This window comes from Rhinatrema bivittatum, chromosome 16, assembly GCF_901001135.1.
Source record: "Rhinatrema bivittatum chromosome 16, aRhiBiv1.1, whole genome shotgun sequence".
Classification (NCBI taxonomy): Eukaryota; Metazoa; Chordata; class Amphibia; order Gymnophiona; family Rhinatrematidae; genus Rhinatrema; species Rhinatrema bivittatum.
This window is the reverse complement of record NC_042630.1, coordinates 27986983-28004154: the sequence shown is the minus strand read 5'-3', so window position 1 is coordinate 28004154 and position 17172 is coordinate 27986983. Positions and strand designations below refer to the sequence as shown.

Genomic DNA, 17172 nt, shown 5'->3' with positions numbered 1-17172 from the left:
GGCTTGGCTCCAGCATCCCTGCAATCATTTCTCAGTAAATGTCATCTGGCGGGCATGCTTTCCGCTCCCATCAATCATGCGTCCAGTGAAGGGAAAGGTGTGGAAAATAAACCCCCCAAACCTGAAGTTTCCGAAGATTTGCAGCCTCCTGCTCTGAGCGGATGCTAGCCTGGCAGCCAGAATAAATAGCCCGAAAGGGAAATGCGCGAGGGGGAGGGGGGGTTCTCGCCAAAATGGATTTCAAATAAAGAAAAGCACTTTGTAGCTGAAGGTTGAAGTCCTGGCAGCGCCCCCACCACCACCACCCACCAGGACGCTCCATTTTCTGCCCTCTTCATGCCTGGAGGCCTTGGTTTCTGTATCAGGAAGGGTTGGGGGTTTGCAGATCAGCTCTGCCCCAGACATCTACTGAGGATGCCACATCCCCAAGAGCCTTCTGGAGGTTAGCCGGGATCATTCTAGTGAGGGTGGGTGAAGTGCAAGGGCACTCGGACCTCGCAGCCCGCTCCATTAGGGACTTTCTAACACTGAAGCAAATCCAAAGGCAGGAGGCCATGGGCCACCAATTTGGTGGGCGTACCTGCTGTTTTTATATAAGATTATTGGGAGAGGAGAGGGGAAAAATATGTGTGTGTGTGTGTATATGTGTGTATATACATATATATATATATATATAGATGTGCATGTATTATCTATCTATATATGTGAGCTTATGTGTCTGTATCTTTCTCTGTATATATACATTTGTTGATATGGCTGTATATATGTGTATATATGTACAGTTGTGCGTGTATGCATTTATCTCTGTATATTTATATGTGTCTGTGTCTATATATATGTGTGAACAGCTGTGCGTGTATGTATTTATCTCTATGTATAAAAAAAAAAATATATATATATTTGTGTGTGTGCAAATCTGTCTGTATAAATATATGTGAATATATGTATAGCTGTGCATGTATTTATCTGTGGATATATGTGTGTGTATATATGTACAACTGTGCATGTATGCATTTATCTCTGTATATTTATATGTGTCTGTGTCTGTATATACGTGTGAATAGCTGTGCGTGTATGTATTTATCTCTGTGTATAAAACAAAAAAAATATATATATATATGTATGTATGTGTGGGTGCAAATCTGTCTGTATAAATATGTGAATATATGTATAGCTGTGCATGTATTTATCTGTGGATATATATATGTACAGCTGTGTGAGTATTTTTCTCTGTATATAAATGTGTATATCTGTGTCTGAATATATGTGTGCATATATGAACAGCTGTGGTGTATGCATTTATCTGTACATATGTGTATATATTACAGATGTGCGAGTATGTATTTATCTCAGTATATATGTGTGTGTGTCTGTATATATGTGTGTATATGTGTACAGCTGTGTGTGTATTTATCTCTGTATATATATATGTGTGTATATATGAACAGCTGTGCGTGAATGTATTTATCTGTGTGTATATATGTGTGTGTGTGTTTTGCCTGTGAGGTGTGGTGTGCATTGCCGTGGAAACAAAACAGAGGTGAGGAGCTGCTGAGGCGGAGGAGGGAGGAGTGGGATGATGATATCTCCGGTTACTGTCTGTTCTGGGGGGATGCATGGCTTCTCCTTGGATTCTGGGGTTTCTTCTTGGCTGCTCTTGCTCATGGCGGCTGCCTGCAGGGTTTGGAGAGGCTCTCCCAGGTGCCAGGTGAGAGACACACCTGTGCATGTTTCTATCCCGTACCCATGGCGACAGAAACAGAAAGCCGACATGTCTGGAGGCTGTTCTGGGGCGCTCGGCTCCTGGCAGTTATCCAGCATGCCAGGAAATACCTCTCCAGGATGCTCCTGGACCCCAGCCTGCTGTCACTTTCCTCCTGCTGTTCTGCCCTGAATGGAGGGCGGGGTGCCAAATGGCCCAGGTCAACTCCTAGACCCTGACCCAGTCCTGGTTTTAGCCCACTGCATGCCTGCAGTTGTCGTTCTGAGTTTCCTGTGGGGCTAGGCCCGTAAGGATGCCATCTGTAAGTCCAGGGATGGCAGAGGGAAAAGTCATTGCTAGTCTGGTTCGGGATTTCCTACCCAGCAAAACGAGAACTGGACCATCCTCATTGGGTTGACCTGGGTCAACTGGAAACCCTAGTGGGAGAAGAGCTGCCTCCAGGCGGATTGTGGCCATCCCAACCACTAACTACACAAGCCAGCGGTGCACTTACGCTCTAAAGCCTGCTGGCGTGGAGCTGCAGCCAGGGCTGCGGATATTATATCACCATGGATCTCCTTTCTGTCCTGCCGAGCAAAAACTCAGTTTCCCCCTGTGTCCCATAATAGGCGGAAAAAGCATCAGGTCATCAATCCATGCTGGATTCCCCCATGGCAGGGGCAACTAGGGTAGGTAGGGGGTAATTAATTCACAGAATGGGGAGCTTCACTAGAGGTGGAGGGGGTCACCCAGAGGTGGAGGGACAGCCGCTACTGATAGGTGCCAGTCCATGGAGATGCTGTACCAGCAGCCTCTGAGCCCCCTCTCCTCTGCCAATGGGTCCCTTCCACATCCCGGATTACCATGGTGTCCCCACCCTGGGAATAAACTTTTACCACCTAAGCCACCCCCAGTCCCCTGTCTCAAAACAAGGTAAAACCTGCAGCTTGTCTCCCCTTCACATGTCAGGGGACATTGCAGGCACTAATGGTATCTGGAAGATGGATTTCGGTTTGCAGAATTTGGATGCATTATTCAGTGTTTGTTTTGGGCACAGTGTTAGAGGGGGGGAGCAGGGAAACGTCAGAGCCCTGAGCGGAGTTAGAGGAACGAAAGGCAGAGACGTGGGTTTCAGCTCCCAGCTGGTCCTGCAGGCGAGGGGTGGCTGCCTGGGCTCCCTGCACAGCCTGGGAGGGGAGGAACGTCCAGCCCCAGCTGACTGCCTGTGTCATCAGAGCTCGGAGAGGCAGAGGGAACGCTGCCTGCCAGGGGGAGCAGGGATGGGTGCCTGTGACTGACAGATCCGCTCCTCTCAGTCAGCCCCAGCCAGGGTCTCGCTCCGGGCTCCGCTCTCCTTGCAGACGCCGCAAACTCCAAACTTCCATCTCCACAGGAGCTCAGAAGCCACAGCATGGAGCTGACAGGACCTGCACGACTCCTACTGCTGCTTCTCTTCACTTCTTTGTGCCCGCAGATGTCAGCCAGGCAGGAACTGCAAGGTAGGGGAAGGCTCTGAGAGTCCTGTTCACAAGTGTCTCTTTCCCTCTGTTCACAAGTGCCTCTTTCCCTCTGTTCACAAGTGCCTCTTTCCCTCTGTTTATATGTCTATATCCCTCGGTTCACATCTGTCTCTGTCCTGCTCACAAGTGTCTCTGTCCCTCTGCTCACAAGTGTCTCTTTCCCTCTGCTCACAAGTGCCTCTGTTCACAAGTGCCTCTGTTCACAAGTGTCTCATTCCCTCTGCTCACAAGTGCCTCTGTCCCTCTGCTCACTTGCCTCTTTTCCTCTGTTTTATATGTCTATATCCCTCGGTTCACATCTGTCTCTGTCCTGCTCACTTGTCTCTTTGACACTGTTGCATGTCTGCTCACAACTACTTCTTTCCCCTGTTCACAAGTATCTCTTTCCCACTGTTCACAAGTATCTCTTTCCCTCTGCTCATGTGTCCTTTTTCCATTCAGTTCAATTTAATTCACATAATTTGAATGGAATAGCAAGTGTACAACTTTTATTAAAGTTAACCCTTGTGTTTCTGTCTCTTGGAAGAATGTCAGGACCCCGTCTGTATTGAATCCATGTTAATTGCATCTTTGCTAATATTATTTATGTAACTGCTGGTTTGGTAGCCCTTGGCTTCCTTTTGTATACCAGCAGTAAATTAAATACAGTAAATTGGAATCATCACAGAAAATGCATGGTTTGTTTGAAGCAGTTCTCTTAGATTCACACTGAGACTTGGGAGTCGTGGCAGCAGCTTGCAGGATTTCCCTGGAGTGGAGCAAAAGCAGAATTTTCTTCTCCGCAAGGTGTTAAGAAAAGATTGGGGAAGGACACTGAAAGAGAGGCTGCGGCCCCTGGAATCCACCTTACTTACATGCAAGTCCCACATACATGCAACCTGCACATACATAGGATGGCAGAAGGCTTGCAGCCTGCCTATAGGTCTGCAAGAAGCTAAATCCCCCCCGTAATATCGGCCCATGCTCCTGCAGTGAGAACAGAAGGCCCTTGTCAGGAGAGTCAGGCATGACCCCAGCTGCCCTCTGGGCCCCTCTCTCAGGGGAACTCACCTGCACTTCAAGGGAAAGAAGACGGGAAGGTTGGGATTAACAGGCAAGTGGTGACTGGGAAGCAGCGAGGCCAGTCCCAGCCAGCACAGCTCGACAGCGCCACCATGTGGACGATGAAATCTTCAGTGCAGGACTGTCTGGAGCCAGGCTCTGCCTGCAGGAGTGAATGGAGGGGAAAGGGAGCCTTCAATACATTAACATATGAATACACTGAGAATACTACTTCCCCAATGTCCCTGTAACCTCCTGGGCTCTGCTCCCCTCTCTCCCCTATACTGTAACACTAGATGAGTTCCCCTGTGTCCCTGTAACCTCCTGGGCTCTGCTCCCCTCTCTCCCCCCTATACTGTAACACTAGAGGAGTTCCCCCATGTCCCTGTAACCTCCTGGGCTCTGCTCCCCTCTCCCCCCTATACTGTAACATGAGAGGAGTTCCCCTGTGTCCCTGTAACCTCCTGGGCTCTGCTCCCCTCTCCCCCTCTCCCCCTATACTGTAACACTAGAGGATTTCCCCTGTGTCCCTGTAACCTCCTGAGCTCTGCTCCCCTCTCCCCCTATACTGTAATACTAGAGGAGTTCCCCTGTGTCCCTGTAACTTCCTGGGCTCTGCTCCCCTCTGCCCTCTATACTGTAACACTAGAGGATTTCCCTTGTGTCCCTGTAACCTCCTGAGCTCTGCTCCCCTCTGTCCCCTATACTGTAACACTAGAGGAGTTCCCCTGTGTCCCTGTAACCTCCTGGGCTCTGCTCCCCTCTCCCTCTCTCCCCCTATACTATAGCACTAGAGGAGTTCCCTCGTGGCCCTGTAACCTCCTGAGCTCTGCTCCCCTCTCTCCCCTATACTGTAACACTAGAGGAGTTCCCCTGTGTCCCTGTAACCTCCTGGGCTCTGCTCCCCTCTGCCCCCTATACTGTAACACTAGAGGAGTTCCCCTGTGTCCCTGTAACCTCCTGGGCTCTGCTCCCCTCTGCCCCCTATACTGTAACACTAGAGGAGTTCCCCTGTGTCCCTGTAACCTCCTGGGCTCTGCTCCCCTCTGCCCCCTATACTGTAACACTAGAGGAGTTCCCCTGTGTCCCTGTAACCTCCTGGGCTCTGCTCCCCTCTGCCCCCTATACTGTAACACTAGAGGAGTTCCCCTGTGTCCCTGTAACATCCTGAGCTCTGCTCCCCTCTCTCCCCTATACTGTAACACTAGAGGAGTTCCCCCGTGTCCCTGTAACCTCCTGTGCTCTGCTCTCCTCTCCCCCATCCTGTAACACTAGAGCAGTTCCCCTGTGTCCCTGTAACCTCCTGGGCTCTGCTCCCCTCTGCCCCCTATACTGTAACACTAGAGGAGTTCCCCCGTGTCCCTGTAACCTCCTGAGCTCTGCTCCCCTCTCTCCCCTATACTGTAACACTAGAGGAGTTCCCCCGTGTCCCTGTAACCTCCTGAGCTCTGCTCCCCTCTCCCCCCTATACTGTAACACTAGAGGAGTTCCCCTGTGTCCCTGTAACCTCCTGGGCTCTGCTTCCCTCTCCCCCCTATACTGTAACACTAGAGGAGTTCCCCTGTGTCCCTGTAACCTCCTGGGCTCTGCTCCCCTCTCCCCCCTATACTGTAACACTAGAGGAGTTCCCCTGTGTCCCTGTAACCTCCTGGGCTCTGCTCCCCTCTGCCCCCTATACTGTAACACTAGAGGAGTTCCCCTGTGTCCCTGTAACCTCCTGGGCTCTGCTCCCCTCTCCCCCCTATACTGTAACACTAGAGGAGTTCCCCTGTGTCCCTGTAACCTCCTGGGCTCTGCTCCCCTCTCCCCCCTATACTGTAACACTAGAGGAGTTCCCCTGTGTCCCTGTAACCTCCTGGGCTCTGCTCCCCTCTGCCCCCTATACTGTAACACTAGAGGAGTTCCCCCGTGGCCCTGTAACCTCCTGAGCTCTGCTCCCCTCTCTCCCCTATACTGTAACACTAGAGGAGTTCCCCTATGTCCCTGTAACCTCCTGGGCTCTGCTTCCCTCTCCCCCCTATACTGTAACACTAGAGGAGTTCCCCTGTGTCCCTGTAACCTCCTGAGCTCTGCTCCCCTCTCCCCCCTATACTGTAACACTAGAGGAGGTTCCCTTCTTGTCTCTCATCTATTACTTTGGCATCACAGGTACAATTGTCATGTATTTATTTATTTATTTGAAGAGTTTTATATACCGTTATTCGGAAAGCCATCATAACGGTTTACAAAGTGAATAAATTTTAACAAAGAGGTTTTGAGATATCATAACATGTTGTAATTTCAATAATAAACGTAACCAAGTAAGTCTCTGAAGATATAAGGTTGAATGTGGAGGGAGGTTATTTAGGATGAGAATTAAGGTCATGCCAATAAAGTTATCTGATTCTGGTCCTGGGCTCTGCTCCCCTCTCCCCCCTATACTGTAACACTAGAGGAGTTCCCCTGTGTCCCTGTAACCTCCTGGGCTCTGCTCCCCTCTCCCCCCTATACTGTAACACTAGAGGAGTTCCCCCATGTCCCTGTAACCTCCTGGGCTCTGCTCCCCTCTGCCCCCTATACTGTAACATTAGAGGAGTTCCCCCGTGTCCCTGTAACCTCTTGAGCTCTGCTCCCCTCTCCCCCCTATACTGTAACACTAGAGGAGTTCCCCTGTGTCCCTGTAACCTCCTGGGCTCTGCTCCCCTCTCCCCCCTATACTGTAACACTAGAGGAGTTCCCCTGTGTCCCTGTAACCTCCTGGGCTCTGCTCCCCTCTGCCCCCTATACTGTAACACTAGAGGAGTTCCCCCGTGGCCCTGTAACCTCCTGAGCTCTGCTCCCCTCTCTCCCCTATACTGTAACACTAGAGGAGTTCCCCTATGTCCCTGTAACCTCCTGGGCTCTGCTTCCCTCTCCCCCCTATACTGTAACACTAGAGGAGTTCCCCTGTGTCCCTGTAACCTCCTGAGCTCTGCTCCCCTCTCCCCCCTATACTGTAACACTAGAGGAGGTTCCCTTCTTGTCTCTCATCTATTACTTTGGCATCACAGGTACAATTGTCATGTATTTATTTATTTATTTGAAGAGTTTTATATACCGTTATTCGGAAAGCCATCATAACGGTTTACAAAGTGAATAAATTTTAACAAAGAGGTTTTGAGATATCATAACATGTTGTAATTTCAATAATAAACGTAACCAAGTAAGTCTCTGAAGATATAAGGTTGAATGTGGAGGGAGGTTATTTAGGATGAGAATTAAGGTCATGCCAATAAAGTTATCTGATTCTGGTCCTGGGCTCTGCTCCCCTCTCCCCCCTATACTGTAACACTAGAGGAGTTCCCCTGTGTCCCTGTAACCTCCTGGGCTCTGCTCCCCTCTCCCCCCTATACTGTAACACTAGAGGAGTTCCCCCATGTCCCTGTAACCTCCTGGGCTCTGCTCCCCTCTGCCCCCTATACTGTAACATTAGAGGAGTTCCCCCGTGTCCCTGTAACCTCTTGAGCTCTGCTCCCCTCTCCCCCCTATACTGTAACACTAGAGGAGTTCCCCTGTGTCCCTGTAACCTCTTGAGCTCTGCTCCCCTCTCCCCCCTATACTGTAACACTAGAGGAGTTCCCCCATGTCCCTGTAACCTCCTGGGCTCTGATCCCCTCTCCCCCCTATACTGTAACACTAGAGGAGTTCCCCTGTGTCCCTGTAACCTCCTGAGCTCTGCTCCCCTCTGCCCCCTATACTGTAACACTAGAGGAGTTCCCCTGTGTCCCTGTAACCTCCTGAGCTCTGCTCCCCTCTCCCCCCTATACTGTAACACTAGAGGAGGTCCCCTGTGTCCCTGTAACCTCCTGGGCTCTGCTCCCCTCTGCCCCCTATACTGTAACACTAGAGGAGGTCCCCTGTGTCCCTGTAACCTCCTGGGCTCTGCTCCCCTCTGCCCCCTATACTGTAACACTAGAGGAGTTTCCCTTCTTGTCTCTCATCTATTACTTTGGCGTCATGGGTACAATTGTCATGCAATAAAGTTATCTGATTCTGGTCCTGGGGTCTTGTCCCTTCTCTCCTTAAGTGCTTTTTGCATGCGAGTCGGTTTAGAAATGATTATATGACAATAACTGGCATATTCCCTGGACCCCCAGTGAGAGGAGGAACAAGATGGAACACAACATATATTGTTTATTCCCTTCACACAGTTTTACACTCCGAGAGCCACTAATGGACCGGGAAGTAATGCTGGAGTTCCAGTGCCAGCCCTCACTGTGTGACTTGGAGAGTTGCCTGACCCGGCCTGAGCTCACTTAAGTTATTAATCCTTGGGGGTGGGGCCTGTAGCCGCAGAGTTTGTCTTGCATGAGAGTTGCAATAAATGATAATTTAAAGACGTCCCCTTCCTTTCCTCCTTCCTCACCCTGGCAGTGGTAGACCTCCTTACCGTCAGTGAGGCCAGGCAGATGTCCAGCGTGGTGGACAAGGTCAGGACGGAGATGCTGGCAGTGAACGACCTGTACCTCATCACCACCCTTCGCCTGCCCCCCAAGCTCGGGGGGGTCCTCTTCGGACTCTACTCCAAAAAGGACAACACCAAGTGGCTGGAGATCTCCATCGTTGGGAAACTCAATAAAGGTGAGGCCCGAGGGGCTGGGGACGTGAGCGGCCCACGGTGGTCGCTGGAGGACAGTGCGAGAATATGCCTGCAGCTGTTTACCCAGGCCACAGCGTCACGGTCACAAAGATGCAGGGCCACAAAGTTGTATTATTGGGTGGGCTGAAGGAAGCTCAGAAGGCTATGGAGCCAAACCTTCTGATTCCCTCACCCTCCTGTAGCCCATTCCTTCCTTCCTGATCGCACGTATGGTGGTCAGTTATATCTCTGGGTCCCTAGAACTTGACTCTGCCACTGCACTCTCCCATACCCCTGGGGGGGACCAGACTGAGTGCAGACCAGGTTTTCTGGAAAGGTCCTCACTTCACCTTAACCATAGGTTCTGGATGACCCAGCTGCTTTGCTACTGCTGGACAGTCCCAGATCTTTGCTATAGAAATCAGCCATTGGCTTCACCCTGCCCAGCCCAGAAATTACTCTGATTCAATGCTCCTATAGTCCTTCCAGCTTGCTCTTGGATGCCCTCCTTCTTGTCTCCAAATTAAGCAGGGGAAGTCCCTTTCTTACTGTATCTGAATGCTTTGTCTTCAACATTCGCTGCGTGCTGTGTCTCCAGCACCTTCTGCAGACGTCCATTTGCTATCGGTGCTACAGCAGAATGCGTGATTAATTTCCCCAGAGGCCCTTTGAGCGCTGACCATCCCCTGCCTCAATTGCCTCGCAGTTCTTCTGCGGTACGTGCGGGAAGACAGCAAACTCCATGCAGTCAGCTTGCAGAATGCCAACCTGTCGGATGGACGGAGCCACACCATGATTGTGCGGGTGAGCGGCCTGCGCAGGGACACGCTCTCCCTGGAGCTCTACGTGGACTGCAAGCAGGAGGACTCCAGCATGGGGCTCCCGGACCTGATGGTTATCCCCGCGGCAGAGGTTGACTCTGCTGAAATTCGGACGGGGCACAAGGCATACCTGAGGATGCAGGTGAGTGGTGCACACCCCCCTCCCCGGGACTGGTCTGGGTGGAGGAAAGCCAGGTGTGTGTCTCAAAAGGTTGTGTTTTGTCTGAGCAAATGTTTTATTTATTCATATATGAATGAATTATAGCCACATGGTATTTGCGGACAACCAGTTCCCATTTTTAGAATAAGGAGAAGTTGAATTTATAAACAACTTTTGGTTGACATCCATTGAAGCTCTCTGTGTAAAGTCGACACTGCGCAATTATCCAGGCACATTTCGTGAAATCGTACACATTTTTTTTCTCTAATGCAGTTGGGCACTGAGCTCTAGCCGTACACTGAGGTTCCCCTCCCTGCCCATTTCCTGGTCTTCCCCCTTCTCTGAGCCTGAGGGTGCTGCAGAGGTAACCTGAAGCAGATGTTTGAGCGGTGCCTCTCGCAAAGCTATGACATCATCATAGTTTGTGATGTCATCAGTTTTGTAGCCACAGTCAGCACCTGCCCTCACAGTGAGGGAGAATGCTTCCCCCCACCCCCCTCCTCCTCCCTGATTGGTTCCTCTTTCTCCGTTAGGGCTCCATTGAATCCATGAAGTTAATCCTGGGAGGATCCATAGCGAGGGTTGGAGCCCTGAGTGAGTGCCCCTTCCAGGAAGACGAATCTATACAGAACACAGGTAATGCCAGATTGCATGCGTGTGTGCAACACGCAGCACGAGGGAAGCGAAGGACCCATAAGGCCTGCTCAGTCTGCTTACTTTCAGTCCCGGTGGAACGCCAGAGACCCCATCCGGATTTCCGGCCTTCCCCTCACGTCTTTGCCACTAGGAAAGCTCTAGTGCAGGGCAGTGGGAGACTATGCATGTGTGTGATATGCAGAGCTATTCGTGCGACGTACGGACAATTCCAAATTAGCTACAGGTGACAAATTAACATGTAGCATGCTGAATACAAGGGATTCCAAATTAGACACACGCAGGCTTAACATAACGAGCAGGACACGCATGTACCAGGCAGAGCACGTAGAATGGCACAGCACACCCATGCACACGGAGCTCCAATTACACATCACGTAAGCACCTGGAACTCTATATGACACGCATGTCCAAGGCATGATATGCTCCATGATCTTGTGATTGGGTTTATGACGCCTTTCTCCTGTCTCTTTACTTCCAGTGAATGGAGTGATCAATTCCATCCTAGGTGAGTTCTGCCGGCGCAGGGCGGGCAGGACGGGGTGGGATTGGGGGAGACACCAGGTGCTGTGAGCGTGCCGGAACGGCAGAGAGAGGTTGAGATCTGAGCGCTGCCTGCGGAGATCCTTCTGGCGGTCTGCGAGTTAGGGGATCCTCACTTCTTAAGTGCGCAGTGGCGTTGACAGAGCTCCAGACTTTTATGCATGATGGGGGCTGTTTCTACACCGTGCGCCTCGGGACTAAGACGGTGGGAAAAATGTCCATAGAAAGTAACGCACAGAGCTATGAAATTGTAATCTGGGCTTATTATTGTCATTCCCCATCCTACACACGCCACCAGGAACGCCCCCTAATACGGCCAAAAGGACGCACGCTATGGCACATGGTCCCCACATGGGCAGCTTTCAGACCCAGGTACATGACTTTGGCTCCTGGTGTTTGAAGTTAGAATAGAAAAGAAAACTGTAAAAGTGAAGGGAGCGAGCATGTTACAGACACTCTGAACATCACCCATGAGGTAAGGACACGGACATGGAAACAGGGGTTTAGCAAAGGACCCATATGATAACCTGCATGGAACAGTACCACCCCCTTCTTCCCTCCCTCACGCCCTCTCCCTCTCTTTCCCTCTCTCTCTCTGGGGCTGGGGGTAGAGTCCCTCTGTGACCCTGCGGTCATGTCTCTGGTTTACATGGGACAGTGCTCCCTAACCTCCCCTCCTCCCCTCCCTCGTACCCTCTCCCTCTCTCTCCCTCTCTCTCTCTGGGGCTGGGGGTAGAGTCCCTCTGTGACCCTGCGGTCATGTCTCTGGTTTACATGGGACAGTGCTCCCTAACCTCCCCTCCCTCGTGCCCTCTCCCTCTCTCTCCCTCTCTCTCTCTGGGGCTGGGGGTAGAGTCCCTCTGTGACCCTGCGGTCATGTCTCTGGTTTACATGGGACAGTGCTCCCTAACCTCCCCTCCCTCGTGCCCTCTCCCTCTCTCTCCCTCTCTCTCTCTGGGGCTGGGGGTAGAGTCCCTCTGTGACCCTGTGGTCATTTCTCTGGTTTACATGGGACAGTGCTCCCTAACCTCCCCTCCCTCGTGCCCTCTCCCTCTCTCTCCCTCGCTCTCTCTGGGGCTGGGGGTAGAGTCCCTCTGTGACCCTGCGGTCATTTCTCTGGTTTACATGGGACAGTGCTCCCTAACCTCCCCTCCCTCGTGCCCTCTCCCTCTCTCTCCCTCGCTCTCTCTGGGGCTGGGGGTAGAGTCCCTCTGTGACCCTGCGGTCATGTCTCTGGTTTACATGGGACAGTGCTCCCTAACCTCCCCTCCCTCGTGCCCTCTCCCTCTCTCTCCCTCGCTCTCTCTGGGGCTGGGGGTAGAGTCCCTCTGTGACCCTGCGGTCATGTCTCTGGTTTACATGGGACAGTGCTCCCTAACCTCCCCTCTCTCGCGCCCTCTCCCTCTCTCTCTCTGGGGCTGGGGGTAGAGTCCCTCTGTGACCCTGCGGTCATTTCTCTGGTTTACATGGGACAGTGCTCCCTAACCTCCCCTCCCTCGTGCCCTCTCCCTCTCTCTCCCTCGCTCTCTCTGGGGCTGGGGGTAGAGTCCCTCTGTGACCCTGCAGTCATTTCTCTGGTTTACATGGGACAGTGCTCCCTAACCTCCCCTCCTCCCCTCCCTCGCGCCCTCTCCCTCTCTCTCCCTCGCTCTCTCTGGGGCTGGGGGTAGAGTCCCTCTGTGATCCTGCGGTCATGTCTCTGGTTTACATGGGACAGTGCTCCCTAACCTCCCCTCCCTCGTGCCCTCTCCCTCTCTCTCCCTCTCTCTCTCTGGGGCTGGGGGTAGAGTCCCTCTGTGATCCTGCGGTCATGTCTCTGGTTTACATGGGACAGTGCTCCCTAACCTCCCCTCCTCCCCTCCCTCGTGCCCTCTCCCTCTCTCTCCCTCGCTCTCTCTGGGGCTGGGGGTAGAGTCCCTCTGTGACCCTGCGGTCATGTCTCTGGTTTACATGGGACAGTGCTCCCTAACCTCCCCTCCCTCGCGCCCTCTCCCTCTCTCTCTCTGGGGCTGGGGGTAGAGTCCCTCTGTGACCCTGCGGTCATGTCTCTGGTTTACATGGACAGTGCACCCTACCTCCTCATTTCTCTGGGTGAAGGTGTCCATTTGGAAGTCTTTTCTGTGCTTCTTCCTCTTACAGGGGAACAGACCAAGGCTCTGGTACGGCAGCTGGCGCTCTTCAACCAAGTGCTGATGGAGCTGAGAGAGGACATTAGGGACCAGGTGAAGGAGATGTCTTTGATTAGGAACACCATCATGGAGTGTCAGGTGTGTGGTAAGTAGCGGAGTGGGCTCTCCGTCTGTCTGCCCCTGCCCCGGCACTTTCTTCTGGGCCCTGTCACCCCCCTCTCTCTCTTTCTCAGGCTTCCATGAGCATCGGTCACGCTGTAATCCCAGCCCCTGCTTCCATGGCGTTGACTGCATGGAGACCTACGAGTACCCCGGATATCGCTGTGGGCCCTGCCCTCCCGGCTTCAAGGGGAATGGGACATACTGCACTGACATTGATGAGGTAAGGGCTCATCCCTACTGTCCGCCTGTCTGTCCATCCAGTCCTATACTATCTGTCTGTCTGTCCCCTGGTTTCTGTCTATTAATATCTCTCTTTCACATTCCATCTGTCTTCCTGGGTTTTTTTTTGTTTTTTTTACAGTGTTCTCATGCCAATCCCTGCTTCTCTGGCTCCAAGTGCATTAATACTGCCCCTGGATTCCGATGTGAGCCCTGTCCCTGGGGCTACAAGGGCAACTTCATCTCTGGGGTAGGAGTGGACTATGCTAAAGCCAGTAAGCAGGTGAGATACTTGGAGACAAGTGAGGTTTTAAGTGCAGGTGAGATACCTGGGGACAGGTGAGGTTTTGCACTCAGATGAGAGATACCTGGGACAGATGAGGGTCTGAACTCAGGTGAGATACATGGGGACAGGTGAACCTCTGAGCTAAGGTGAGAGATACCTGGGACAGGTGAAGTTCTGAGCTCAGGTGAGATACCTGGAGACAGGTGAGGTTTTGCACTCAGATGAGAGATACCTGGGACAGATGAGGGTCTGAACTCAGGTGAGATACATGGGGACAGGTGAACCTCTGAGCTAAGGTGAGAGATACCTGGGACAGGTGAAGTTCTGAGCTCAGGTGAGATACCTGGGGACAGGTGAGGTTTTGCACTCAGATGAGAGATACCTGGGACAGATGAGGGTCTGAACTCAGGTGAGATACATGGGGACAGGTGAACCTCTGAGCTAAGGTGAGAGATACCTGGGACAGGTGAAGTTCTGAGCTCAGGTGAGATACCTGGAGACAGGTGAGGTTTTGCACTCAGATGAGAGATACCTGGGACAGATGAGGGTCTGAACTCAGGTGAGATACATGGGGACAGGTGAACCTCTGAGCTAAGGTGAGAGATACCTGGGACAGGTGAAGTTCTGAGCTCAGGTGAGATACCTGGGGACAGGTGAGGTTTTGCACTCAGATGAGAGATACCTGGGACAGATGAGGGTCTGAACTCAGGTGAGATACATGGGGACAGGTGAACCTCTGAGCTAAGGTGAGAGATACCTGGGGCAGGTGAAGTTCTGAGCTCACGTGAGATACCTAAGAACATGTGAGGCTTCAGACTCAGATAAGATACTAAGGGACAGACGAGATTTTGGACTTAGCTGAGAGGTACCAGGTGATATGTGAGGCTGTGAGCTCAGGTGAAATACCAAGGGACATAGAAACTTATTGTATCTGCTGCGTCATGCAGGTTACCCCCATGCTTATCAGTTTCCCAGACTGTAAACGTCAGGGCTCTGGTTGGTTGCTGTCTGAATCCAATTCCCTGTTACCCCTTGCCTTTGAAGCAGAGACCAATGTTGGAGTTGCTTCAAAGTATCAGGCTTATTGGTTAAGGGTAGTAACCACCGCATCAGCAAGTTACTCCCATGCGTATTTGTTTCCCCAGACCGTAAAAGTCGGAGCCCTCATTGGCTGCTGTTTGAATCCAATTCCCCTTTTCCCACTGCCATTGAAGCAGAGAACAATGATGGAGTTGCAACAATAGTATGAAGGCTTATTGAGAGTAACATCTGCACCAGCAAGTTACCCCCATGCACTCTTTTCTTCATTCCCATCCTCTGGCCTTTAGGGATCTCCAATGTTTATCCCGTGCCCCTTTGAATTCTTTCTCTGTTTTCATTTTCACCACCTCCTCCGGAAGGGCATTCCAGGCATCCACCACCCTCTCCGTGAAGAAATATCTCCTGATGTTGGTTCTGAGTCTTTCCCCCTGGAGTTTCATTTTGTGACCCCTAATTCTACTGATTTCTTTCCAACGGAAAAAGTTTGCCAAATGTGCATCCTTATCCTTTCAGGTATCTGAATGTCTGTATCTTACTTCCCCTGCACCTCTCTCTTCCAGGGTATACATATTCAGATCCTCTCCTCATAGGTCTTCTCATATAGACCCCACGCCATTTTGGTCGCTCTTCTCTGAACTGCCTCTATTCTCTCTTTGTCGCTTATGAAATACGGTCTCCAGAACTGAACACAATACTCCAGGTGAGGCCTCACCGAGGACCTGTGAAAGGGCATTATCACCTCCTTTTTCTTGCTGGTTATTCCTCTCGCTATGCAGCCCAGCATTCTTCTGGCTTTAGCTATTGCCTTGTCACATTGCTTTGCAATCTTCAGATCCCCAGACACTATCACACCAAGGTCCCTCTTCCAGCCTGTGCGCACTAGTCTTTCACCCCCCATCACATACAGCTGTTTTGGATTGCTGCACCCCAGGTGCACGACTCTGCACTTCTTGGCATTGAATCCCAGCTGCCAACAGGGGAGGTTCCAGAGTCAGGTAAGAGATACCTGGGACAGGTGAGGTTCTGAGCTTAGTGAAATACCAGGGGACACGGGAGATTCTGAAGTCAGGTGAGAGATACCTGGGACAGGTGAAAACATAGGTGCATATATCCCCTTAGACATGATATGTGTTTGTTTCTTTTCTTCCCATCCCCTGGCTGTAGATTTGCACGGATATTGATGAGTGTAATGATGGGAATAATGGAGGCTGTGCGGCCAACTCCATTTGCACCAACACTGTGGTAAGTGCATGATGCTGCCTCCCTCAGCACCCCAGGATCAGTCCTGTCCTGCCACTGCTGGGCTTGCTTTACTTAATCTTCCCTCTCTAGCATTCCAGAACAGGAAGCAGTAAAAGCAGTGCCAAACCCCAAAATGCCATAGGCAGATCTGGTCCTGGAGAAGGGACCCTGTCTGTGGTCTCCACATTTCATGTATGGCCTCCAGAGATTGATACTCAATTAAGGGTGTCACGGCCCACGAAGAGTCCAGGACCTGTCAACAGGATATTGTGAACTTATCCGGTGATCTACAGCTTGTGTTTTCCTGTGCTCGTTGCAGGGCTCCTACAAGTGTGGTCCCTGTAGGACGGGCTTCATTGGAAACCAGAGCCTGGGCTGTGTTCCCAAGAAGTCCTGTGTCAGCCCTGCCTTCAACCCCTGTGATGGGAATGCGCACTGCGTGTTTGAGAGGAACGGCGAGGTCTCCTGCGCGGTAAGGACCCCCCCCCCCCCCCTTGAGATCAGGGTGAGGGAAGGGATTCTCCAGGCTCAGGTGTGATCCGTGGTCTCTCCTCTTCCTGCTGCAGTGTAACGTGGGCTGGGCAGGCAATGGCCACGTGTGCGGCCATGACACCGACATCGATGGATACCCGGACCAGCCGATGCCCTGCATTGATAACCACAAACACTGCAAACAGGTGAGTCTGGGAGCCCTGGGTGTGGCGTGACAAAGCATATTCCAGGTCTTTTCAAAGTGACTTCATTATGAACCTATGGGACTGGGTGCCTGGTGCTGCCTGATCACATTCTCTGACAATCAGGGGACTCCTCTCATCTCCATCTCCTTTCTCAGGGGGTCCCTGCTACTCCACATTGAGATAAGTGCCCACACATGGGTTGGTTTTGTGCACACCAAGACAAGAGTGAACCAGGCTATGTTAGATATGATCTCAAGCTCTCAAATTTACTACTAGGCCACTTCTGGAGTTCATAGGATGTAATATGTACAGGCAACATATCAAGGAAGTTCTTTTTAATCAGGCAAGTGGCATGCTATACAATTGAAACTATTTCTG

General features: G+C 51.6%; 1 protein-coding gene across 1 annotated transcript in view; it reads left to right on the top strand.

The window, feature by feature from the left end:
• Positions 1-2818: 2818 nt before the first annotated feature.
• THBS3 (thrombospondin 3) overlaps positions 2819-17172 on the top strand; it is a 33836-nt gene continuing 19482 nt past the window's right edge. The window contains 11 exon segments of the mRNA XM_029580903.1: positions 2819-3201; positions 8656-8862; positions 9567-9823; positions 10375-10477; positions 10977-11003; positions 13178-13312; positions 13401-13549; positions 13691-13831; positions 16040-16117; positions 16437-16589; positions 16684-16794. Of these exon segments, the coding sequence (XP_029436763.1) occupies positions 3114-3201; positions 8656-8862; positions 9567-9823; positions 10375-10477; positions 10977-11003; positions 13178-13312; positions 13401-13549; positions 13691-13831; positions 16040-16117; positions 16437-16589; positions 16684-16794 (1449 nt within the window). The 5' untranslated portion in view covers positions 2819-3113.